Below are 27,006 nucleotides of genomic sequence, written 5' to 3' on the forward strand. Positions count from 1 at the left end.
GATCTTTCTCTGCTGATCATTCCCTGCTTCTTCTGTGCCATGAAAAAACAATCAATTTGTAGTGAACTTCTCAAACCGGAGAAAAAACTAATGCCGAGCTTTTCGAAATATTTATTTTGAAAAATAATGCTAAATAGCCGATTTGTATGTTCGCCTTGGAACTAGAAACAGAAGCTGATCTATTTATATTTTAAGAATAGTTTAGAAATTTCCGCTCATATTCATAATTCGAGCAGGTTTACAAATTGAATCCAATCAGTTCAATATTCCTAACAAATGTCTTTAAAGATACCAGCGTCCATAAATTGAAATTAAATCATGATTTCAAATCGCGTGGTTGCCCCTATTGAATTTATTCATTTAGTCCTGTGTCCCCAACTCTACCTTTGAATTGAAAGCCACTCCTTTGACTGATTTCTTCATACCTACTTCTACTGTGGCACTTGATGATCTTAATAATAATCCTGTTTTCACATTTTGCTTATTACACCTTTGTGGCTTCAATTATTTACCTTTTTTTAACTGGAAACAATGTCTTTTTTACCATTTCAAACCTATTTCACCCTTATCCCCTTTCAAAACCTTATAGTATAAGTAAATGAAACATGAAACTGAACTTTTTTGATTTTGTCCACAGCAGCGGAAAATAGATCGAACATTGGCCCACAGCTTCCTCAGCTTTGGTTTCAACACAGCTTGCACCTATACATTAGAGATTTATCCGCTTGTTAGTGAAAACTGGTCTCCATGGTATGATCAAACGTGATAAAGAAAGCAACGAGAAAAAGCTGCGCGATCATTTACTGTTTTTTTATCTCTTACTCTTTTGTCTCCATTTCGGGTTATTTTGCAAAAAAAGCAGTCCTCGAAGTAAAATTGATGGTTTTAAAGTATTTCTTGTCCGTCATGAAAAAAAAGAGACCGTCGTCGAAGTAAAATTATCGCCAACATCTCTGGGGACCATCTATCGGTTTTTGTTTCAATTAATTATCTCGCAGGGTGTCTGATGAGCTAAAAATTAAAGTTTGCCCTATTTCAAAGAAAGAGAAAAATGTTACCTGTGGAGTAGAAAGGGTATATAGCAGTGAGTTGATAGCTGAATTGATCGGCAGGGCGAACACGGCAATCCACACCGCCAGATCACCAGGTGGATCAAACGTTTTCTCCACGTGCGACTTGATACCAATAGAAATTATGGGTATCCAACACAAGAAATCGGTAAGAATAATAAAGAAGACTCTCTTGGCAAGTGCCCTTTCTCTTTTGGCCTGTGCACTTTGTGCTCTTGCTCGTATTTCACGAACAGTTCCATGCGCACCGAGCCGTCTGCTTGAAGACCACGATTTCAACAAAATGGCAACATAAGCCACCATAATGAAGATGAAAAGAGAAAAATTTAGGAAGATAAAGATAGAGGTGGAGTATTCCCAGCCTTCTTGTAATTGCGGGGAAAGTTGCAGGGGCAGGCACACAACGTTCTTGCCATAATACCAGTCACCAAAGTAGTGCATTCCAGACAAGGGAAGGAATGCCATAATGCCTCCCACCAGCCAAATGACTGCGCACATTATACGAGTCTGCCTCGGTGTAATTTTTGCAAATGTGTAAGGAAACACAATGTTCTTAAGCCTGTCCCATGCAATCAGAGAAATCATCATAACTGACACCTCACTTGAAAGGACAGACATGGCGCCATTGAAATGACAAAACCAACCGGTGCGCCACTTATAGTCGTGCATGTAGTATTCCCCTGACCATTGGAGGTCTTTTATACCAATAATGATAAGGTAAATACCCATGATGCCATCTGATATACCCAGATTCACCAACATGATAGACTGGACCATATTGTTATCAGGGAAAAAATACTGCCACCCAACTACAAACAGAGATCCAAACAACGACAGGAGGCCGACAACCCAAAGACTTCTACGTGGAGCAAGGTTGCGGAACATGGATTGACAGCTTGCAAAGTTGTCATTGAAGGAATATTCGCAATCGGCATTCTCTTTGAAAAGATCAAGGTGACAGCACATCAGATTGGTGTCCAGAGTTCTGGAGTTCGAAAAAAAAAAGGAAATTTTAAAAGGTGCATCGCTAGTACATTGAGAACGAAATTATATAGATATAAAAAAAAATCGGCAAAACAGCGACTTTTGCAAGCTAAGACAAAGATGATTGATAGGAAAGTAATTTCTTTCTTTTTCATTGATTGAATAATGATAAGAAAGCCTCACAAAGTATGTTTGAAGCACTTGCGTTTGAAATCTAACTATAGCATATCATTTCCAATATTGAAATTCGAAGTGTTGGGGAACGTTTTCATGAATCCAAAGTCACTGGTGATCTGAACTATAAAAGGCTGAGCTGAGACAAAATAATTGAAATGATTACAACATGCTGCATGTCAAAGTAAGAGACGTTAAAATTTAAAGTTGTTATTAGTCTACTGTAGTAACGTTGTATGCAAGTTGCAGCGCCTCATGTCAAAATTTGACAATCCTTTTATTATTATCTTTTTAATCAACAATGCTTTCGATAAACATATACAGCCAAAAACTAACGATAAAAGCCCGACGTTTCGGCGACATCTTGGTGCCATTGTCAAGAAAAACTAAATTAGATATGCGATTTCAAGAGTAACTAAGAATCCAGAGTCACTTATTTGCATAGGTCAGCCAAAGACCTTGGCGCTAATTGAGTCTGATTGTGCGTTCAAACACGGTCGTAGTTGTTTTATGAGTAATATCTCATTAACGAGACAATCAAACTTGTCAGGGCATTTTTTCAACACCTTAAAACAATTGTGAAAGTCAACCGGAATCCTGCCCGCCGAGTGGTGTTTGCAGTCGTAGATTCTAACGCAATGACGAGGACAGGCGATATGCGCGATCGAGGATAGTTGTCAAAAGGCCGCGCGTGGACCTATTATCAACATGACTATGGTAATGGAGGAGCAGACCGCTGTTTGTTGGTTTCATGAACACTTTAGTTTCAATATGAGGCATTCGGTTTAGGAGTCGAATACCGAGAAAGGGGAGCATTCCATCATTTTCGACCTCCATAGTGAATTTGATGGCGGGGTGAGTGTGGTTGAGGGTGTTGAGAGAGTACCTTGCGGTAGAAAAATCAGGCATCACAGTCTTCATTGCGGTTAAAATCTACGACTGCAAACACCACTCGGCTTGCCAGACCCTCTATTAAAGACCAGGAATCAACTTATATAGTTAAGACACAGTTAAAAGATCTCAGTGTGAAACTCCAGACCATTGTCCAACCTGTGTTTACGAGCCGCAAGATTGCCCAGGAGTTCCCGACAAGCGAACCAAAGCCTCAGCTTATTGATCAATGTATATAACTGCAAATGTGTATAACTGCAAATGTAACCAGTGCGACGCTGGTTATGTCGGATGCACCCGTAGCCATCTCTCCGTACGCGTTGATGGACATAGAGGCAAGACCTCGTCAGTGCGCAAACGCTATGATTATAGACACGTGGGCAGGATTCCGGATGACTTTCACAATTGTTTTAAGGTGTTGAAAAAATTTCCATAACAAGTTTGATTGTCTCTTGAATGAGATGTTACCCATTAAAAAACTATGACCGTGTTTGAACGTACAATCAGACTCAGTTCGCGCCAAGGTCTTTAGCTGACCTATGCAAATCAGTGACTCTGGATTCTTATTAGTTACTCTTGAAATCGCATATTTAATTTAGTTTTCCTTGACAATGACGCCAAGATGTCGCCGAAACGTCGGAATTTTATCGTTAGTTTTTGGCTGTATAGATATATATTTTTTTATTATTTTTTTCCAAGGCAATTCATACAACATTCGCCTCAAATATCCTTTTGAAACCATTGAGTAAAATGATTAGAATGGAATCTTACACTCTGATAATGTGCGGAAAATAATTGAAAAATCCTTTGGGCAGCTCAGCCATTAGGTTGTAATGCATGAACCTGCAATTTCGAGTAGAAAGTGAAAAGTACCTTAGATTATGATGTATAAACTGTTCAATTATCTTATGTTCCCAAGTAACTATTTACAACCCTTCCTTCTGACTGCAAAAAAACCGAAAGTGAATCCACTTCAATACTCTAATTAAAATTCACGCCGACATCTCATCCGATTGCAAAACATGCGACTTTATTTACCATGACAAAGATCAGTCATTTACAATGAACTTACAAAAATCGCAGTTCGTTGGCATGCTTAAAAGTCGTACTGCTCACGTCTTGTATCTTATTACCGAAGATGTTGCTGTTAAAATGAATAACAAAACTATTTAAAATCAGAACGTAAACAGGGTCTTGCATTGTTTGAATCCTTAAAAACTCACATGGAGTTGCCTTTAAAGGTAAAAGTACTATACTTTGTTAGCGTTTATGAAAATATTCACTTTTGCTCATTAAAAGCATGTTTCACCAAATAGGTGACTATATTTAGCTCAAAAAGTAGAGTGGCAAATAATTACATTGTCGAGCATTGCAATTTTTTTACCTCGCCTATTTTACTTCAGGTTAAAATTTTGAAATCAAAATTCCATATTCTAAATGTTTCTGTTACATACATTCCATCTCCTTAAACAATTCTAGACATTTTTTGTATTTGATCGGCTGTACTCACAGGGACTTGAATTTCCTAAGGCCCTTGAAAATGTTTTCCGGTAACCCCTCAATTCTGTTCTCCGAGAGATATCTAAAACAGGTGAAAAGGAATTTTCTAAATGAATTTTCTAAATGAATATACAACTAACACATTGTAATGAGGGATGGAACATTTAAATTGAGCGTAACAATTGATGTCAAGTATTACCACACTCTACAAATTTCTATCCGATGACAAAGATTGTAATAGATTTATTGTACTAGCCGTCACTGATAGAAGATACCAACTATATTTACTTATAAGGTGTTTTCTGTTGTGGGTCCGGATATATGTTCTAAGTAATATCTGTGGACAGTTTCATTTCAATTTTTATTCGCTGATCTTTTTTTCTTTTTTTTTTTTTTTTTAACGCAGTACCATGGGCTGGTTCTGAATTATTTTATGAATACAACAGATCACAATGGAAAATGAGCGTTTCAGCTCTGAATGTACTTACAAATCGAACAACTTCACCAAACCCTGGAACTGATCTTCATGAAGCCTCTCAATTTTGTTGTAGTCCAATTTCCTGAGAAAATAACCGTGCAAAGTTGAGACTGAAAGATGCACGTGTAACTGTGGATTGATATCCTCAACTCTCCTTTATGCTTGGAGCTGTCTTCTAAGTTTACCTCAGGGAAATATTTTCTTGCAAATTAGCTCCCAGTTTTAATATTTTAAAATTAAACCAAAAACATCTCCGAGTAAACAAACTCTAAGCTTCTCTAAAAAACGGTGATTATAAGCGGATAAAACACTCATAGCTGCGGGAAAAAAATTAGAAATGTAAGTTTTCATAAACTAGGAAGCTGACATATATTCATCAATGGTTCTTATTTGCAAGACAATCGTTAAAAATAGTCCTCAATTTCTTGAAGACAACGGGAATCTCACTCACAATATCTCTATTGCTTTAAGTTTTTTGAAGATGTGGGGTGGCAGATGACCAAGATTATTATTTGACAAATCCCTGAATAAACAAACAAACAAACAAAAAAACAAAGTTAAAAACCTATAATTGTGAAATTATCATCATTGATTCGCAGAATGAAAATTTTTCACGGCTGTTGAAGAAAAACTGCATCCCAACTTCAATAGTCCTTTTTACAGTTGTGTGCCTGGTGACCAAGCCTTTGAACAGGAGTGAGGCTAAGGGTGACCCTGTTGTGATAGAGACCTGTATCTAGTTAGCATGATAACAAAGAAATTTGCATTTGAAAAGCAACAACATCTCTATCATAAGAAGGTCACCCTTAGACTCACTCCTGTTTAAAGGCTTCGCCACCAAGCCCACAACTGTAGAAAGGACTATTACCAAAGTTCACCTGTATGATATGGCGTTCTGAAATCAATCTAAAGAGTTTCACAATTATTTTCTTAAAAAATTCTCAAGACATCGGGGCAGTTATAAGTACATTTATTTCTTTTTTTTCAATTTTTGCTAGTCATTGTAAAGAAGAAAGATCCTCGGGTGAGGGATCTTTCCTTCTTTTATGTTCTCGTTATAGTTTTCTAGCTCTTCAATTGGCGAGTTTGGTTTTAATTTTTTTTCATTCATTTTCAGAAACAAAACCGTGGTGTTTTCATAAAAAGGACTGAATTAAAGTGTGGAAATCTCGATTTATACACACTTATCGGACCTATCAATTTTACCATGTCTCAGTTAACTGAATGTTGGGTACAGCGTTGAGGGACGTGGTCTTAGAAAGTTCCGATTACCTCTTTTCGAAACTTTTTCTCCTGTTCATTTTACTCACAGAAGTTTCAGCTCCGAAAGGCTGTCAAAAATTCCCTCTGTAAGACTTTTCAATTTGTTATTTGACAGATAGCTGATTGGAAAGACAAGAAAACAAATTGCGTCTTGCTTTACCCTGTTATTTGTAAATCATAGTTAAAAATACATGCAGACGCTGGTCTCCAAATTAAATGTGATCAAATGCAAAGAGTTGAATGTAATCATGCATGTGCAAATAATAGGTGTATTCTAATTAAGAGGATGGAGCAGTTATTGCGATACATTCGTCTTAGTTAGGTTATGATTTTTAATAAAAAGAAACAAGCAACTAACAACTCAAAACAGTTCACAATACTCATAAGCTGCCTTGTGTTAGAAAAGAGGGGACGATAAAAGCTGAAAATATTTCCCTTAGCTCAGCTACAAAGCTAATTTCCCGTAGAAAGCGTTTGTCAGTAACTTACAGTTCTTCCAAGCTTTTTAAGTCTTGAAATAATTTGGGAGGCAACTCAGTGAAATTGTTGTCTTGCAACCATCTGTGTTGAAGAAGAGAAATTGATGCAGTTTTATAGAGGAGCTTACAAATTGACCAGTCCTCTGGATGTCTGTATGTGATCAGATATTAATGGGAAGTTTCACTAGCAGCCTATATGGCTTATTTGTTGCTGGTAAAAGGAATTCCAGGTGGATGGGATTCCTCTCCTCTGATCGATGATCAGTGGATGAACTGGGAAAGTAAACTGTACGTGAGGATGGGCTGGTGTAAGTTGAAATAAAATCTTAAAATAGAATTTGTTGAGGTTAGTGATTATATTGAGGGAGCAACACAACACTCTCTAACTCAGTACAATTAAAAAAGAACTAAAACATAAACAAAAACAAAAACAATCACAAAGAAATTAAGAGCGCCTTTTTTTCAAGACCGCGTGAGAAGTGGCACATCGACCGAAAAAATTGCTATCCTCATATCTCAATAAGAGATGCTTTATGGTGAACTTAGAAACGCGGTAAGGCTTTTTCCCCAGACTAGCTTCTTTATCCTAGAAACTTCCCGAAAACTGAAACGAGCGTCGGTAGCCGTAAAATAGTGGAAATCAGTGCCCTGAGTAGAGGCAAATGAACTTTGCTCATGAAAAGCGCAAAAGAAAGGAAGCGAGTATCAATTTTACAAATTTGTATAGGAGGGATTGAGGTATGGCCTAAGTCTAAAACGGGACCATTTCATTTAGTTTTGACATCACGGAACGCTTTTAAAAATCACTAGTATTTCAAAATCCTATTATCGTATTTTGTAGCAAATTTTCAATCATTATCATTTTACACCATGCGGTATAACTCAGAATCGCTTCAGATTAAGCTCATGATAGGTGAAAATAATGTTGTTTTCGAGGATATAAAAGTTAATTTGGAGGTTTTCATTCCCGCACGGAAAAACCAGGCTGAACTTTGTGAAAATTGCAACATCGTCATTTTCGTTACGACATAGTCATTGCTTTAAAACTTGTTAACTTCGCAGCGAGGGATCTCATGTAGAGTTGAATGTAATATTGACATTACCTAGAGGAGCCAATAAGGGGAACACAAGACAAAAAATAGCTATATAAAAAAGATTAGGGAAGGATCAAAGTCAGAGTAAAGGCGAAACACAGGCAAAGTACGAAATGATTGGAATAGGAGAAAAATACCAAGTATGGAGCTGGAAACAGAAGGAAATAGATAGGGCGAACTAGACCTGAGGATAAATGTGTGATAAACAATGTGCCCTTTGAAATCACTACTACAAACAAAGAATCTTAGTTGAGTTAAGAACGTTCTTCCTAAATTGAGAATTCTGGTTACAAAACTCACTTGAATTAATTGGGCTGGAAACTGTTCTCAAATCAAAACAACTAAGTGGAGAAAAAGGTAATTCTTTTGATTCCTGAAAATTCAGCTGATATTGTTTCAGCTAATATCGTGCCGTAAAGTCATTTCTGAACACTTAAAGACTGTCGGGAATACCGATATTGAGGAGGAAATATATTTCATTTTAGATCAAGCACCAATTCTTAACACACCTTCCAGCAATCAGATTGGATGGAGCGAGCGCAGATAGTATAAGTAGTATAAAGCAAGCGCAGCGAGGCACGAACAAAAATACTGAGGGCCAATATTTCTCAATTCAACTCAAGCAAGCGATGTTATTTAAGAATTGTTTCATGCTTAGCATGCGTCTATCGAGTTATGGATGCACGCGGGAGTTTGGAGAGCACGAGAGAAGCGTAAGAGTTGCTCGACGCGCAGCCGAGAGCAACTATAGCTTCTTGAGTGCTCTCCAAACTTCCCAAGTGCATCCATAATTCAATATAGGCACAGATAAAAGTATGAGACAATTCTTTTATAACATACGAAAACAATTTGGGCGCTGAATGACGTTTTTGTAATGTTTTTTTTAAATGAAAGTTGCCCGAAAATGTTGGCGTCTCCGATTCTTTTGTTGATTTTGTAATTAAATGGTTTTCGGTAAAATTAACAAATGTAACCAAAAAAAACGTCATCAGCAGAGACGTTTACCTTTAAAAGTCACCACAGACCAATTTGTAGTCTTCTTAGCTCTTGCTGAATGTCTTTCAGCTAAAAATTTTCTCCAGCTCCTGTTCCAATAAATTCGGGAAACGTGCCTGTTGTGTTTCGTTTTCGTAGTGCTTATTGGCTTGACTACTTGGGGGGAGGTCGAAAGCCAAAGAAAAGTTTGGTTGGTCTTCGAATTTCTTACATCGCTTTCCGGAACTCACACGACGGAAATTTTGCAGCTATTTTGAAACTGCACACGTCATTTTATTGAGCATGGCCATGCGTACATAAAGATTTTGCTCATGTTGACGCAATAGGAATTAGATAGCACTAGCGCGCGCGCTGTGTTATAATAAATATTTTATCATGGCGTTCGGGAGAACCTCTTTAATTTAAATTTCTCGGCTTTCGCGAACAAAAATGTACGGCTTATGACCGCTTCTGTGGAAATGGTTTGTATGGAAAAATCCAGACTAAGTAAGAAATGATCAGAATGCTCGGATTTACCTAAAGACTGTCCTGCCATATAGTAAGTTCTTAAAACCCTCAGGCTCGAGGTATTTCCATTAATAGTTTATTTTCTCCCTGAGCATTTTTGTTTTAAAATACATGTCCTTAGCTTGCAACTTTTTACCTCGTGCTTGCGTTTCTCTGCTAGTCATTCATTGTAGAGAAAGTTCGTTTTATTTTTACAGGTGAGGTCGTTAACTCGATCGAATTAGTTTTGTTTAGCGTGCTAACTGACATTCCGTTTTTAGATTTTGACGTTCACAAAAATGTTGAATCAGTGTCAGTGACGTTATAAACCGATGAATCGCAGCTTCAACATTCGGGGTAACCTACAGACTTTTGACTGCCGTCCTGTGAAACTTACCTGGGTGGGGTGGGGAATTTGAGTCGAAAGCGTCAATTCTTTCCAGTGGAATGCTGGTGGTTTACTTTTTACTATTGAGGTACTTCAAGCGGATGGTTCAGAATATGGGATCTGTAAGCAGTGGCGGATCCAGGGGGAGGGCCCGGGGGATCCGGATCCCCCTACCAGACCTGACGCTTATAACTTTGAGACTGAAATTGTAACATCGACAGGATCGTAGATCACTTTTTAACTGGCTGATTTTTTTAATGAAACGCGCGTGGCATTTTTCCACTAAACTAAATTCCAGGGATATTAAAAATTGGAATTGTTTTTGGGTACCCTCTTATGATCTGTTCGCCTCTGCTCGCAGAGCAGTATTTCCCGCGCCAACGGCGACCGGCGATTACAGATTGAGAAACACGTGGTCGTCTCTGTTTCCTTAGCTGGTCGACAATTATGGCGACGACTCGGCCGATAACCACGTTCTTTCAACCAGTCAAATCCATTGAAATTGAAAATGAAACAGTTAACGGTGAAGAAGCTGAAGCTGAACCCATGGAATTTGAAAAGGGTAAGTTGTTTTAAGCTTCTATTCCATTTCCTGAGGAATGTTAGTGACTATGGTTTATGAGTAAGCATTTATACGTTTGTCGTTTTAGTTGAGATTTCTGATAATGATGCCGAAGTCTTAGTGGAAGGTCCAGTTTCAAGTGGTGTTATGCAAGGTAAAAGCTGCATTGAGATTATTTTTCGGCCAGGGTGCTTAGAATTAAATATTTAAACAAGCCTGAGGGAAACAAAACTGACGCAGCCAGTTATTTACAGACCCGGCGTCTGAGAAGAACTCAGTATTAAAATACATTTTAACTTATTACTGCATTTAGAAACAAATGACGCTGTTACTTAGGTACTTTTCGCTGCTTTATAGGTGACTCCCAGCATCATGTTTACCTTATTATTATTGTATCATTCTTTTGCGCTTTATCGAAAATGTTTTACATTTTCACTTCGGACTTAAAATCCAAACGCCGCATTTTGCAAGGCCGCTCAGGCTTGCGCTTGCTTTTGGAAATTTTGTCAAACGTACATTTCATCGGTCTCTATACACGTAAAAACCGCGTCCAAAACGAAACAAAATAGAAAATAAATAGAAAAATGTACGGACAGCCTGCGTCTGCGGAAAAAGTTGAATGTAATTCAACTCCTATTTTCGCAAGCCATCACACGAAAAGCCAGTTAAATTCACGCCCATTGACGTGCGTAAAATTATGCGACAGTGGAAGTTCACTTTTAGTTTCTCAGGATTTCTGTTATTTTTGCTTTGGTCAAAGAACACGACGATATCAGTTAAATTTTGTTATCGATGCCAATCAATCTCGTAATTTTTTCAAAGCATTTCTTTTACTCTTCATACAGACAGCGTATCATGTAAAAGATTAGTTCTCAGTTTTCGACAAAGCGTTAGCTCCATAATTTGACAATTTTAATTTTCTCATCACAGCGTTACCAGATGAGCTTCTACGTGTCGTATTCAAGTATTTTAGTCTTAAAGAGATAATAAACAAGCTAAGGCTCGTATGCAGAAGATGGAGACGTATCTCTGAAAGTGACATGTTGTGGACCAATGTTTGCCTTGATGAATGGGGTATCACTCATTTAAAGTGCTACTGAAACGTTCTTTTCATATATGAGATGTTTGCAATATAATAGAGTTTGAACGTTATTTGCAAACGCTGTGTACTTTTTTTGGGCCAACGCATACCGGAAAGTACTTTCTTAAGCATTCGAAGTTGACCGGCTGAGATCAAAATTGGCGGCCATCTTGGCGCGGCCAAAACAGCCCTGTGACGTCACTGGTTGTGTACTTCTGTGAAAGAAGGGTAGAAGCATGGAGTGTGGCTTGCATGTTGGGAGGCCGAAAAAGAGGATTTCGGGCAAAATGCCATCCTCGTCTTATTCATCGGCGGCCACATCGGCATCTTGGCTATCTGCGAGAGGTTCGCCTGGATAGGAAGCAAAATTCCCGACTGATACCGAGAACGAATCTCTACCAGTCTATTTAGTTAATCGGCAACTGACGAGATCCACAAGATTAGGATCGAAACCGCGGTCTTGCCTGACCATCTACAGAAAATTTCGAAAGACATTATAACGGCAGATGGGCTACTAAACGCCCTGGGCCAAAGCAATGCCATTCAGAGAATGAAGAAAACATGGAAGCCTCATACGACACCGCCACTATAGATGATCTACTCGGCAAGTCTGAGGATAACGAACAAATCCCTCTGTACTAAATGCCTGGCAGAACATGCCCAGAATCCCTACAATATAGGGTGAGGGCCAAAATAAGAGCAGACGAGGATTTAAAAAATGAGATAACGCAAATCCTTAACAACGCGGAGCAAGAAACAGTAAAGGCGATCATGTGCTTCTATGAACATGAAAGCGGTCGTTTTAATACCGAAATAAAGAAAAGAAAACGAGCCAAAACGGCTGGAACACTGAACACTAACAACTGTAGTACGATCGAATAAGCGCGCGTGGCGCAAGCTGAAAGCAATCCAGACAACTTAACGATCGAGACAGTAAAAAAAAAATAGCCGTACATCTACAAAGACGAACGATTCGAAAAAGGCGCAATCCCTAATGTGCGTACTCAGTGCCACACATAAAGCAAATTCTCATGAAAAACTGGCATTTAATAGTAACACAACCACTACTGAGCGAACTATACAAAAATCCGCCGCTCATATCTTACAAAAGAGGGCGGTCGCTCAAAGACATACTCGTGAGGGCTAAACTTTGAATAGGCTACTCTAAACACACGCTTGGGAGTCGTGTAGGCCTGTCAACCCCATTTTACGCCACCATCTTCCTCTTCGCTATTGGAGACAACTTCGCTTCGTTCAGAAGATGATTCACTTGACAAAACTTCAATGTCTGCTATCTCCTTCGCCCCCGAATACAAACAAACAGTGAGTGAAATAAACCACGCTATCGGACTGAACACAACCAGTGACGTCATCAATCCATTTCTCTCGGTACCAGGGCCCGGACATGGTTTTGTGTGAAATTTTTTTATTTGAACGGTTAAAAAAGATATCTTTCGCTTCTTTTTGGCCAAAACAAATTATCTCATGATGATCAGCGTATTCAAAACTACAGGCTAGAGCAAATATTTCAGATACGAAAATTTCGTTTCAGTAGCATTTTAAGCGAGGATCAGTTAAAGACAACCATAAAGCACGCACAGGGTTTTAGAAATTTCTCATTAGCCTATGTTGATGTCAAGAAACATCGATTCAAGGAGACCCAATCTACAGCTCATGCTATTTGTAACAGTCTATGTTTATCTCATGGACCTAACTATTTAAATTTGAGTGGCCAGTTGGTGTCTAATCTGACCTTCTTGCAAGGCACGCGCCAGTTGGAGTATTTGATCCTAAATGATTGCATTGCGTTGAAGGACATATCCCCGATTTCTTTTTGTATAAAATTAACTTTCCTTTCGCTAAACGGGGTAGTTATTCACGGGGGTAAGCTCTTGCAGTCTGTACTGCCGCTGTCAAATCTGTTTTTCTTCAGTGTAAAGGGAAGCGAGGTATCTTTAGAGTAACTTAAAGAAATGTGCAAAACACTTTGCAAGCTTTCCGTTCTCAACTTAGACCTCAATATAGTAAGACGATCAGAATTTTTATCCTTAGCGAGTGAATTTGATATCGCTGTCAACATTGCTTAATTAAAGGGAGCAGTAATTTGAGTCAGCGAAGAAACATTTATCAGATGAAGTAAACATTTGGCTTTTCAGTGTTCAGTTTTCATATCACAGTCTGTTAAAAATCAATTTGACGATTTATCAATAAACAACCTCCTTGATTTATTGGTGGTTCCCAATTTTCTTCCACTAATCAGCATATTGTATCCTACTTTGATGTCGGGGATATCCTAAGTGGCAAAGTTGTTCCAAGAACTCTTCAGTCCCACGAAAAAATTAAATACCTTAAGAACCATTTCACTCCGCCTCCTTCATACGCAGGCTCTTTCTCTAAGACCGTGGTTAAGGGTAAAGACAAACATATCAAGAACCTTATGTTCCAGCCCTCATGGTTGGAAAAGTACACGTGGGTTGTAGATAGTCCTTCACAAACGGGAGGTTTTTGCAAATATGGTGTGATTCATAATAATCCATCAGATCCTCGAGCACAGAGAAGGCCTCTAGTAACAGCTCCATTCCAAAAGCTAGAAAAAGCCACGGTGAAATATGGAGTACTTGAGCTTCATCAGAAAATGCAATGTCACCAGTTGGCACTTGAAGCAGGCATTGCCATAATCCGAAGTGTTCAAAAACCAAAGGAAACCTTGCCACTCAGGATTTCCACTCAAAACCAAGAGATGTTTGAAAAAAAAACATGAACGCACTCAGAGCAATCGTAAGCACCATTATATTGTGTGGCATAACATCCCTCTTAGAGGCCATCGAGATGACAGCACAAGCACGGCATCCAACAAAGGCAACTTTCATGCCATTCTTATGTTACTGGGCAACTCTAATAAAAATCTTCAAGAACACTTACTTACTGGTGGGAGAAATGCTACAAGCACCTCAAAAACTCTATTAGTTACACAGCCGATTCAGAAGGAAGACGCCTTTTTTCTCAATCATTGGTGATGAGGTAACAGATAAATACGGAAACCAAGAAATATTAAGTGTTTGCCTTAGGTTTTTAGATCTAAACAATGACGTTTTACCTAAAATCAAAGAAGTGTTTTTTTATACTTTGTCAACCTTGACAAAATAACTGGTGAAAGCATAGCAAACGCTATCTTGTCAAGTTTGGCCGAGGACAACATCGAGGTGACGTTTGCAAGAGGACAGGGCTATGATGGTCCCAGTCCCATGTCCTCAGAAGGATGTGGTGTGCAAGGAAGAATAAGGAGAATACCACCGATGGCACTGTACACCCATTGCAACAGTCACGTTTTGAATCTCAGTGTTGCAGTCGTATGCAGGTTAACTTCAGTAAGAAACATGATTGGAACCTTAAATGAAACTTTCCTTTTCTTTCATTTTTTCACCTAGAAGACAGCGATTTCTAGAACAAGTTTTAGAGAAGTGTGGTTCTATTTCCAGAAAAGAGAAGTTAAAAGGCTTACGCAAAACGCGATGGGTGGAAAGGCATGAATGTTACGAGACTTTCTACAAAATTTACGAGTACGTCTGCATAAGCTTGGAAGCGATAGTTGATCATGAGTTGCATCCTCATGTTTATTCATCGTTATCGTTCACGTGGGATAGGGAGACTAAAACTAAGGCACAAGGTCTTCTGGCAAATTTGAGGACATTGGGATTCATTTTCACCTTTTTTATCACAACGAATAGCCTTGGAACACTCAAACCTATTGCTGCTAAGCTTCAGAAGAAAGACCAAGATGTCTTCCAAGCGTATTCTATGATTGACGACAGTATTAAAGCAGTTTTCAGGGTGAGCTCAAACATAGAAAAGGAATGTCATGAGTGGTTTGAAGACGCATATAGACAGGCTGACAAGATTGGTGCTACATTCTCAGTGCCAAGAATCATTGGGAGGCAGGAACATAGGAACAATGCACCTAGCGTAAACCCGGAATCACATTGTCGTGTTAACGTTGCCATACCTTTTATAGATCATTTATTGGAAGAAATGAGTTCAAGATTCCGCGAAGACAACAGGGCTGGGACCGAAATTTTTTCCTTGGCTTCATCTGCCGAGGTGAAGCATGACAGTCTTCTTAATTTAGCAGAAAAGCTGCAATTTTGGCAACAGGGCTTACCCACACCGTCCTCTCTTCTTTCTGAGGTAAAGGAAGGGCAATACTTTTGGAAACAGTACACACCCACTTTGCAGCTACCGGTAAATCTTATCGAGTGTGTAAAATATGCTGATGAAGATATGTACCCCAACATACGAGTTTTGCTTATTATTGGTTGTACCTTTCCCGTTAGCTCTGCCTAAGCTCAGCGTTCATTCTCTGGCTTGCGGCGAGTGAAGTCCTATCTCAGAAACAGGATGTCTGATGAGCGGTTATCAGGACTTGCATTCATGTACCTACATCGTGACCTTGGCATTGATGTTGAGGAAATCTGTACAATATTTGTAACCAAACACAGGAGGAGGATGTTCCGAGAGTACATCCCTTACGAGTAGAATCCAAGTAAACGGTAAGCGACTATGGAATTATAACGTGCAACCGCGACTGGTGGGAGGGGGTGTGGTGGGTGTGGGGGAGAAGTAATTTGCCTCAAGAGTCCAATAGTCCTTTCTGAACTAAAGTTTTGACCCCCCCAATCAAAAATTCCTGGATTTGCCCCTCATAAGGCCTCGGTTTTGGAGCTTGAATAGTCAAATCAATTACTGATCGTGCCTTTTACAACAGATGTGACACTGTAATGAGGATCTCAATGGAAATGCTATTATTTTTTTCGAATACATTATTTTTAGGACTCATGATTAACATTTGTCAATTTTTACGCCTAACGGTTATTTTTTTCCGTTTTACGGCTAATAGTTAACCCCATTGAGAACCACAAAGACCTAACACCTGGGCATGGCATTTGAATAGGAGGGCTGAAAAATATCTTCAAAAGTCAGAATTTCTGAGGGGAGGCGATGTTGAAGCTTTGAATTGATCGACGCATCATTTTTTTCTCCCAGCATAATACTTTCGATATCTCTAAACCTAACGATGTCATCTGTTTGATGATAATCACCGAGAAAAAACGTGCCACAGTGGATTATTTCGCTCACGACTGAGTTTAGTGATTTTACGTTAAAAATAGGTAACCTGATAAGTTCTCAACGAGGTGGGGTCGAGTCTCGTACAGTTGTATCTCATTGAAACACTCTTCCTAGGTATCATATTCAATATTTATCTGATGAAAAAGTCTTTTAAAGGTGTTATTCTCGTGGCCAAAAAACCGCAAGAAAGGAAACAAGCCCATGTGTAGGAGGCGAAGGAGACGAGGGCGAAGGAGACGACGTTTTTTTCAGAGGATGCGACTAATGTCTCGACAAATGGAGAGGGTGCGATGGATTGTAAATATTTCGACCTTGCGTGACGAATGCTTAAGTATGTTGAATTCATAATAATTTCGAATTGCTTCCCGTAATCAACATATTCGGCAAAGAACATTTCACCTGCCGTTATAAATGATTGAATTGTCCTCTTTGAAGTCATAATGAAGCTCAAGTTTACCCCAGAACTTTCTCAAGACTTATAGGTGTTCGAGTACGCACAGAAAAACAGACGCCCTCCGCCAGCTTAAGGAATGTGTTATTGTAAACAGTTCCGCCATGGGAAATGGAGGAGAATTTGAAACAAAAGCAGAAATAAAAACCAATCTTCCGTTGTTAGCAAGTCAGGGCTAGCTTACTGGCTGTGTTTTCACTAGGCCAATTAACTAGCTGAACATTCTTTCTAGGTGTTTGTTTACAAACCGACATTTACTAGTTAAACTAGACATCCGTTTTCACTGTGAAATTTAAGCCGTTTACTCAGAATATTCAAATTACTAAAACGCGCACCACTTTGAAAAAATGGCGGGTGACGAAACATTTTTAATGACTTCTCTTGTGCTGATTCTCGCCATATTTCTTCGAAGGAGACGACGTTTCTTTCAGAGGATGCGACTAATGTCTCGACAAATGGAGAGGATGCGATGGATTGTGTTCATTCGGACAATCCAGCAGTAAAACACCCGCTATCGCTCAAAAGCAGGTACTGCTGGTTCTGCATACGCCCCCATGAAGTAGGTAAGGATCTAATGAGGCCGGGGGAATTTTAAACTGGAAAGGGAAGGTATTACGAATGAATTCGTCCCCCATTTCAAAACCAAAGTGAACCACGAGGTAAGCGCGAACGACTGGAAAATTTTTGGCAGCTAACGATTTGGCAGACATCTGTCACTAACGGCAATGTGATTGGCTGCGGCTTTTACTGGGACAAGTTATACCATCTTGTTAAGAACTTTAGCCAGAAGGCTCATTTTTTGATTGATTATTGATTAGCTCACTAATTTCAGAATGATCTTAGATAGCCACATAGTTACAATGCTTATCTGTTTTTCTGTATTTATTATTGGTTTTGTAATCGGACCTTTCAGCGTCCCCACGCGCATACAAAAGGCAGTTCAGCGTCCCTTTAATCAGTTCTTCGTAAGTTTTGAAGAGCCTTGGTAAACTTTCGCCCTTTCGTTTTCTCAACCTCTGGCACAAGCGGGACCGATATGTAAGTACCTTTGTAACTTTGCTTTTTCCTTTCCAGTCTTTTCAGTGTTGGGCCACAGTATACAAACAAATATTGCAATGATCTGTATAGATTTAAGATTTAAAGGCCAAATTCGTGCCAAATTGCGAGTCAGCGAACGCTCATCATTTAGATAGAGCAATGGGCTGTCTATCAGTCATCAAAATTCTTTTAATTTGTTTCCAAACTTTTTTTCTGTCTTACTTGTATTGTTAATCTCGTTATAGACTTTAGAGCCCAGTATTTGACACGCGATTCTTTGATCATGTATTCCGCGGCTTTTCCTTAGATTGATAGAACTTCGTTCTATTCTTGTTTCAGTTTACGATCGATCGTAAGATAGATTGATTGACTGTGCAAATAATGGTTATTTTCGTCATTGATTGTGGTTCGTGGTCGATTGCCCGTCAAGAATAAAGACTCGTGCAAACAGTCAACTTTGGTTTGTCATTTCGATCAGTAAAATAGTTCCAAACACCTCGTTAACCGCGTTTTAGAGCGACACGCCCTTGAACTTGAGAATTTAGATTTTGGTCGCCGTAAACGCTACACATCTCGCGAGGGAGAATAACTCTGAAGGAATTTCTGCTCATAAAATCCCTTGTTTTTTCAAGTGAAAACAGCTTGCATTTTTAACTCGCTGTTTTCACTGAACTTCCGGACTTTCCGACTTTAACTAGTCAAACTTGTCATCGTGAAAACACAACCACTGTATTGATTTCCTGATCAACCACATTGCTAATTATCTCTATAATGTGCTTGGAATTCCGAATTTAACCATGGGGTGCCTAGTTAGATTACGTTGTAACATGAATGACGATTTTGCGATTTTCCCAAAGTTCAGCCTGGTTTTTCCGTGCGGGAATAAAAAGCCCCAAATTAACTTTTCTATCCTCGAAAACAATTTTCTACTATTTTTATTTTATTTTATTTTATTTTTTTTAATCTTTAATTAAACACGATCAATTCATCAGCCTATAAAAATACATATCACATACGCTAAGATATTTAAAATTAAAATTACATACTACATGCTGCGAAGTTAGTAAGTTTCACAGCAATGACTATGTCATAACGTAAATGACGATGTTGCAGTTTTCACAAAGTTCAGCCTGGTTTTTCCGTGCGGGAGTGAAAAGCCCCAAATTAAACATTATATCCTCGAAAACAACACTATTTCCAGTTATCATGAGCTTAATCTGAAGCGATTCTGAGTTATACCGCATGGTGAAAATGATAATTGAAAATTTGCTACAAATTGCGGTAGTGGGATTTTGAAATACTAGTGATTTTTCAAAGCGTTCCGTGATGTCAAAATTATATGAAACCGTCCCGTTTTAGACTTAATCCATAGCTCAATCCTTCCTATACAAATTTGTCAAATTGATAAGAGCTTGTTTTCTTTGGCGCTTTTCATGAGCAAAGTTTATTTGCCTCTACTCAGGGTACTGATTTCCGCCATTTTACAGCTACCGACGCTCGTTTCAGTTTTCGTGAATTTTCTAGGATAAAGAAGCAAGTCTGGGGAAAAAACCCTCACCGTGTTTCTAAGTTTACTGTAAGGTATATCTGCGCAAAAAATGGGGGTTTTCAATTTTTTCGATTATTTGCCACATTTTTCGATTTTCACTCGGTCAATTTAAACATTCACTCTTGAAGGAAAATATGTGTCCTTTAACTGTGGAGACCCAGAGGCGAAAATGGAAAAGAATGTAATAAAATGGAAACAAAAATTAAAGAGGAACAGAACGAAGGAGGGAGAGGGAGTGGAACTACTGCGATGTGGATCATGTTTCAAACCATACGTTACAAAACAATATAATTCGATTCCATGCAATGCAAAGCGAGCAATGAAATCCTATGTACTTATTCACTGAGAGGGAGCTCGAGATCACGGCGTAAGGACCGAGTGATGAAACAAAATTTTAGCCATTCAGTTTCAACAAACCGATAATGCAACCTGATGCAATGTAAAGATTTCTTATTAAGCCCAGCTCTAATATGTGAAGTATTTATTTGCTCCTGAAAATGTCGTGATCAAGTCTCTCGAGATGAATAATTTGAGTAAATAGTCATTTTAGTCTAGTCGAAATTTAAAACCTGCGATAACTTTTATAATTTGAATAATTTGAAAATGTTATCAGTTCTGTTTTTTATCTGTCTCCGTATTATTTCATTTGAACAGTCACAAAACATGCCTTAATACTTTGCGATTCAGCTGTACGAAATGATAAACTGTTACCATGCATAATTTTGATTTTGGGAAAAAGAATGCCTTTAAGAAAAAGTATTTATGTCTTTCACTCGATCATATTACAAAAAGAACCTGAGGTACTACATTGGCTGAGCTCTGCTTACTAGGTAATGTAAGATAGATACCATATGGATCAAAATCGCTATGGGAACAGCCCATAGCCACTGGTAATAAACAGAATCACATAATCGCTATATACAAAACAACTTTATAAAAAAATACTTTCACCACACTGGCCAGCTAAAATATTCATCCCAGTAAAGGTGAAGGCAAAAAAAGGCCCAATAAAAGAACATGAGGATAAGGCGAGGGAAGTGGGTGGGTAAAAGTTTCCACATCCTTTCATACTGAAGAATAGCACATAATTCCATTCCAAACGTGATCGGCAGCGCGTTCTATAAAAAGGTACAAAGAATCTCCCCTGACCACTCTCCCTGTTCTGAATTGATTATTACTCATGCATGGGCAAAGGTCATATCAACTAATTGATTAACAATCCTTCTCGGGTAAGGACATAAAAATTCTATTCGTAAACAAATACTTCATTTATAAATGTACTTACAGCTCCTTTAGCACGGTCAGGTTTTCGAAGGCACTTTCATTTAATCCTTCCATGTCGTTGTCATTCAGGCGTCTGCGTTATTTATCATATAAACTGATTAATATAAATGAGATACAACTTAGGTGTATCTCTCCAGGTGGGGGATCACTTTCCAGGGCTTTTGTCACTGACAGTTCCTGATGTTTTGACAATCAAGCAAAATTCAATAAGATTTGCTTGCAAAAACTTCATTCTGTGCATTCATCAAACCACAACACAATTTGAGTACATTATAGAAATAAAGCGTTTCGTTTTTAGTTGAATTATGTTGATAATTAACAAAGACTGATTTGATGGAAATCATTTCATAAAGACACCAGATGATGACTGCCATACAGAGCGTGAATCTAATGAACGACCAGTTCTGGACCATTATCGCACGGCTGTTTCGCGGTGGAAATTTAGTTCGCGCACGCGCTCTACAAGAAACATCGAGTTGATTATTACTTCTCTGGTTAATACCTAATTATGCATTTGCATAGATCTGGCGTCCATAGCAACCCGTCAGGCTAAGGTCTAGTTTAGCCCATGAAATCTTGCTGTGTTTGTAGTGTATGCGTGTGAAATTTAGCGTGACGGAGGCAAGCACATGGACGAGGCACTTGCTGTCGAAAATTTGGGTAAAATCGGTTAAATTTTGCCTGTGTTCGACGAAAACGCGTTGCTATAGTGAAGCCCAACAAGCACACCCTATGAAATGGACTAAAAAGTTTGATTTTGATTTGGGAAAGGCCCGAATTTTTTCCAGCAAAGCGAGAGTCAAAAGAGAAGATGTGAAACCTTACTAAACAACTGACGGAAGGTAAGTGTTTTAATCCGAAATGTTTTAAAGTCCATTCAAGGCGCTTTTAATATGTCAAGATCGGCCCTTGTGCGACTCCATTTTGAATCTCGGAGGTACTGAATTTCGAGCCGAATGTCTAGTTTTGGTTCCAAAGTTTGCGGTCACACTTTTATTCGTCCAATAGAGAACTTAGCAAATAAGTTACACTAGATTTACATATATAGTACACGTTCTTAGTCAACGAACCAATACATTGCCACTGTAAAGGGAAGCGTTTTACTCATTCGCTCTTCGTTTTAAATTTCTCTCTTTAGGTTTGGGAGCTTTCCCTGCTAATTCTGGATTTGACGTAATCTCGTGTCCTTTGTCTTCACATCGTCAAAATGCTGACACTGGGTTTTGAATTCGGAGTGTATTTCTTCAATCCCTTGTTAACAATAGAATCCAAGACCCATGTGACATTATCGAAGGAAAGGGCACACATGTTCTTGTAGCATATATAGGTTTGGTGTGATCATCATGTTTGGGAATTTTTTGCTAATGAACTGAAGAAATTTGTGATGTCTTCCTCTGCAACAAGAACACAAGAAAAGGGGGAACAGTGAGACATAATTGTAAGGATGCTGTGATGTCATAGGCCCTTCGGGCATGCGCAGTAGAATGAAAGGTATCCCGGATGTCGTCGTTGTTGTATTACGCCTAGTAATGGCGGGCTTTTATGAGACTTATTAAATACCGTTGTGTTGCCATCGTTCTTGTACCCGTTTGGACTACTCCACAATGATCCTATTATTGTATTCATGTTTTCCACGAAAGGCAGGTATTCTTTCACTTACCTAGCTTATCAATCTCGTCATCAATGAGCTATTTTAGGGTAGAAGTTGTTTTACCTTGCAGCAAGTGTGTACATGGTTACAAATGAATGACTTTCGATGTTAAGCTTGTCTATCCGCATTCACTTTCTGAAGAACCTCATCCAAATGAATTGGTAGTGGTCCATTGGCTTTCTCAAAGGCAGCCGATTACATTTGTTCATCTGCAGCCTTTTCCTATAATGTTGAGATAGTACTATTGAAATATGAACAACTTTACGTACTGTTCAGTAGCTATAATTTGATGGGTTGTTAAATTGATTTTTGCTAGTGTAATATTATAAATCAATAAACTATAACACAAAATCATAGCTTCTTTCACTAAAAAATTAAGATAGGTTTGAGCCATGTGTGATGGAATTGGAGGATTGTACAGCTATGATACTGGAAAACACAAATTGAGAAAAAGTTATCTCTTCCTTTGCATTTCTTAGCAGTTTGTCTATTTCTTCCTGTTTTAGTGTAAAGTAGGCTGGCATAATATTTACACTAGAATGCAGACTTTGTAAACTCAGCAACTCCTGTGAATAGTAAATAAATTCTTTTACCTTTGTCCAATTCAATGTCCAGCATCTTCTCATGAATCACTTTGTGATAAAACTTTTGTTGACTTGTAACAGAACCATCTGCTACAAACTTGTCATAATCCTCTCGAATGTTTTTAAGGGTTGGGAGTTCAGTATGCCCATGTTTATGGCAAGAGACTTCCATCATTTTGGGATTTATTTTGCACCAGTGACATAAATACTTGCCTGCAAATACATGTAAAATGGTGAAAACCTGGTTCACGGAAATAGTAATGCACAGTACAGTCTACATTTAAGTTCTTTTAGTTGATTGCTCAGTCATAGTTATTAGTATGCATGAATTATTGTCTAGATCATACCTGAGGCACCAGATGTTCCAAATAACTTACATAGGAATTCAGTCACCAAACAGGAAAACCACTTTCTTTTCACCTTAGAAGTAGGCGAAATGAAAAGAACAATCTAGTCAAAATTATGCTATTTCTAGTCTCTATCATCTAGACCAATTACAAGTGTAATACATTTTTTGTTACTGACCCCCAGTTTGTTTCTTTCAAGGTGTTTACTTATTCTTTATATTTCATTAAGGCTGTCTTTATATTGGCCCACTATCTTTTGCATGGAACATAGCAAAGACAATGCCATTGTCTGGACCGATTGATCACGTACCTCTTTGCAAATTGGGCACATATACTCATGCTTGATGTTTTCAACAAACTGTTTTGGGTAAAGAGGTTTTGTTCCTCAATTACTTGGTAAATTCTTACCTCCTTAGTAAATTAGAATGTGGCTGGGTGGTTGAAAGCTTAAAGTACTAGACATCCCTTCCACGATTTCTACTTGTTCCTTGGGTCTAGCAGAGTCCTCTTTGAGTTTAACTCCAGGTTTACTCGTCTTCTTCCAACCAGGTTTCTGATGATCTTTTAAGGAACTACAGATCTTACAGTTTCAAGTTCGTTTGTGTGGAGGCCACACATTGATTGCAAGGCACGTGCCTCTTAGAGCAAGTTGTAGTACCTGTGGCAGAACTTGGGCGGGCACATGTCAAGGTCATGTTTACAAACTTTGACACCAAAGGCTTTAAAAATTATTCTATCTTATTAGCGCAGAGAAAACTGTTCTCGTATATTTTACCTTCTACGATCGCTTTCCACAAATTCAGCAAATTTTGTGCAATATTTTTCGATGTTCAAAGAGACTAAAGGTAGCCATGTACATGTATAATCGAACCGAGTCCTAAATGAAACTTGGATGTGAGCAACGCAATACTAGATTGACTCAAGAGATGTTTCGAAATTCCTTTTTGTGACCTTCTTGCTTTAGAAGGGTGCACCCTTTGGATTTTTTCCTTGTTTCAGGAAGGTGTGTCTATTTATCTCTCTCGATCGGTTCTTCAGGGGAGTGGGAATATTTGAAATCTTGTGTTATTGCTAGTAGTGCGTTCCACTTGAAGAAGAAGGGAATACTCACAGTAAACCACGAGAATCATGCCAAGAAGAACGATTTATCCACCAGATCAACGAAAAATAGTTACATATAATTCAAAGGTTTGTCCCTGCTCGTGATCGAAATTTCCACCGAAAGAAACGTCTTGTCCGTGCTTTCACTATTTCTGTAGCTTCCCGTGACAGATCGATGACGTACAGGTTTTGGGAAGGAGATCACACGCATGTAGCGCTACTTTCTTGCACGAAGTAGATGGCCGTGGATATTTTAGCAGTTTTTCATACATCTTGTATTCTTCACTTAGCCCATGGGTGAGCATGATTGTATAAAAAAGATAATTGGCGTAGTTTAGGGGAATTTGTTCGAGGTCAAAGAGGAAATGGACGCCATATTTAGTATTTCGGTGGTGTAAAGTAATCGTGGATTACACTGCTCAAAACAATTTGGATTAAAACGTCTTGGTACAGAAACTTGCTGCAAAGGAGAGATATAAAGCCAGAGTTGTTTCTTTATTGACTGAAAAATTCGAATCAATCAGAATCTTGCCAGAAAATAAGAAGACCTCTAAGAGGTGATAAATCATTTCGCGTCAGAACAAGGTGCCTTTCAGCCGTCTCATAGTTGACTATCTCGCACACGCATCATTTCCCAGGCGAATATTAACCAGAGAAGCAAAAAACGATGCATGCGCATAAGTTAGCTATTTCCTTGGACTAAGTGCATATACTTTTTGTGACTTAGTTATCAGTGGTCTCTTTCTTGTTGAGCCGTTCAGCATTCATTTTCAGCGGTTTCAAATTGAAAATGTAGATCTGACATGCGCGAACTAAATTTCCACTGGCGGGCGTTTTGAAACAGCCGTGTATCGGATTGTAGAACTTCATGTCAGCAATGTGACAGTCGATGTCAGAGTGCGTTTTTGATATAAGGTCTTAGTTGATGAAATGGAACGAGGAATCTGATATACCTGTCACGACTCCTTTAATACCTGCACTTGTATCAAATTCAGACAAGAACATTAAGAGGCTTTTAGAGCTTTTGTGCAACAAAAGAGACACATCTTGGCTGCTCTTCCAGAGAGATATGACAGTATATTATCTACCACTGAATCAGTAGAATTCTTTGTTTGTCTCGACGTGAGATTAGCGGGTGTCAGAGGTAGCTGCATCACCAGAAATCGGGAACATTTCGAGCCCGTTACGAAATGTCAGCGGTATGACGTATTTCAGACAATTGAATATGGTGGCAGTGGAAGTGAAGTGAACACGTAACTTTCTATTTTCGTAAAACCCCGCCAGAGAAAGGCCTGGTACTTTAATATTCCAGGAAACCAAAGGAGACGTCAAAACAAGGAAAATGGAAGCCAGATTGTGCAATTACAGGGACTTGTATCTTTCGTGTTCTTCCTTCCTAAAAATTGGAGTATTTAAAAAGGGCGTATTGGGTTTTTGAGCATTGGGAAAATACGAAGAGTCCTTTGGCTCAAGGAAAATTTGTGGGCCAACATATCCGACCGTTTACGAGCGATTTAGTTGAGCAAACCTCTGCAGAATGCACATTGAAGCACACAGTTGCCAATCTTCACAATGTTGTTCCCAAGACAAAAGAATAGTAACACCTAGTCGAAGCAGATTTTAAGAGTTTGTATGGGAAAATGGAGTCAGAATTATAAGTTTACTCGTAGACCTTGAGAAAAAGTAGGCTTGAATCTCAGTATTTTTTGATTTGGTTCTTAGAGCACAGTCTGAAATCAAATAAGCAAGGCCTTTTTTATTAATCTTTGAAAATGGATTCCAAGGTATCTTTACGTACCTAAATAAAGCATATGTCCCACTCCTCGGTAATCCTGAGTTAAAAAATGGTAAATGCCAACAAATCTTACTTACAAAATCTTCAACCATGTGTTCTTGTCAAAGATTCCCTGGGGCAGGCTATGCAGTTGCATTTCAGACAGGTAACTATTAATAATTCAGACAGGTACCAATTAATAATTCAGACAGTTACCTATTAATATAGCCCACAGAAGGTTGCATAGCATACAAAACAGCTGCAATACACTTCCAAATCACTTATTTCTAATTTTGAGGTGTAACGTTAAGGATTTAACTACTGACTCAATTGCGTTTTTAATTCAATTTTTTTTTTTCAATTATTACTTAATAAGCTGTAATACATCCTTTTCATGTATCCAATTACAGTGAATAACACTTGTCAAGTTGGTCGCGTAGTTGTTCTTTTTAGGTAAGATAATTGAATTGTTTGTAAAGCTATGACCGTCACTCAGTGCAAATTACAACTAAAAGTTACATTTTGAAGCATAGTAATTCTCACGCTTTTCCAAGCCAAAAGAACTTGCAAAGAAGCATGAGTCTTCCAGCGGAGGACATTTGCAGCAATTTAAAAAATTTAAATTAAAAATTTAATTAATTCGTGACGCTTTTTGAA

General features: G+C 38.5%; 1 protein-coding gene across 1 annotated transcript; it reads right to left on the reverse strand.

The window, feature by feature from the left end:
* Positions 1-6,403: 6,403 nt before the first annotated feature.
* Positions 6,404-26,506, reverse strand: LOC148737540 (uncharacterized). Its single transcript, XM_088748653.1, has 4 exons — positions 26,448-26,506; positions 20,894-20,965; positions 6,850-6,921; positions 6,404-6,479 (listed from the first exon to the last, which is right to left on the reverse strand). The coding sequence occupies exons 1-4, from the start codon at positions 26,504-26,506 to the stop codon at positions 6,404-6,406; spliced, it is 279 nt and encodes a 92-aa protein (XP_088604779.1).
* Positions 26,507-27,006: the final 500 nt, after the last annotated feature.

This window comes from Stylophora pistillata, chromosome 2 (assembly GCF_964205215.1).
Source record: "Stylophora pistillata chromosome 2, jaStyPist1.2, whole genome shotgun sequence".
Lineage (NCBI taxonomy): Eukaryota > Metazoa > Cnidaria > Anthozoa > Scleractinia > Pocilloporidae > Stylophora > Stylophora pistillata.

Coding starts and splice junctions, on each gene's coding strand:
- LOC148737540 (XM_088748653.1), bottom strand. CDS start 26,506: ATGCAACTGCATAGCCTGCCCCAGGGAATCTTTGACAAGAACACATGG. Junction 20,966..26,447: donor AACACATGGTTGAAGATTTT/GTAAGTAAGATT, acceptor TAAATAACGCAG/ACGCCTGAATGACAACGACA. Junction 6,480..6,849: donor TTAAAAAGCTTGGAAGAACT/GTAAGTTACTGA, acceptor CTTTCCAATCAG/CTATCTGTCAAATAACAAAT.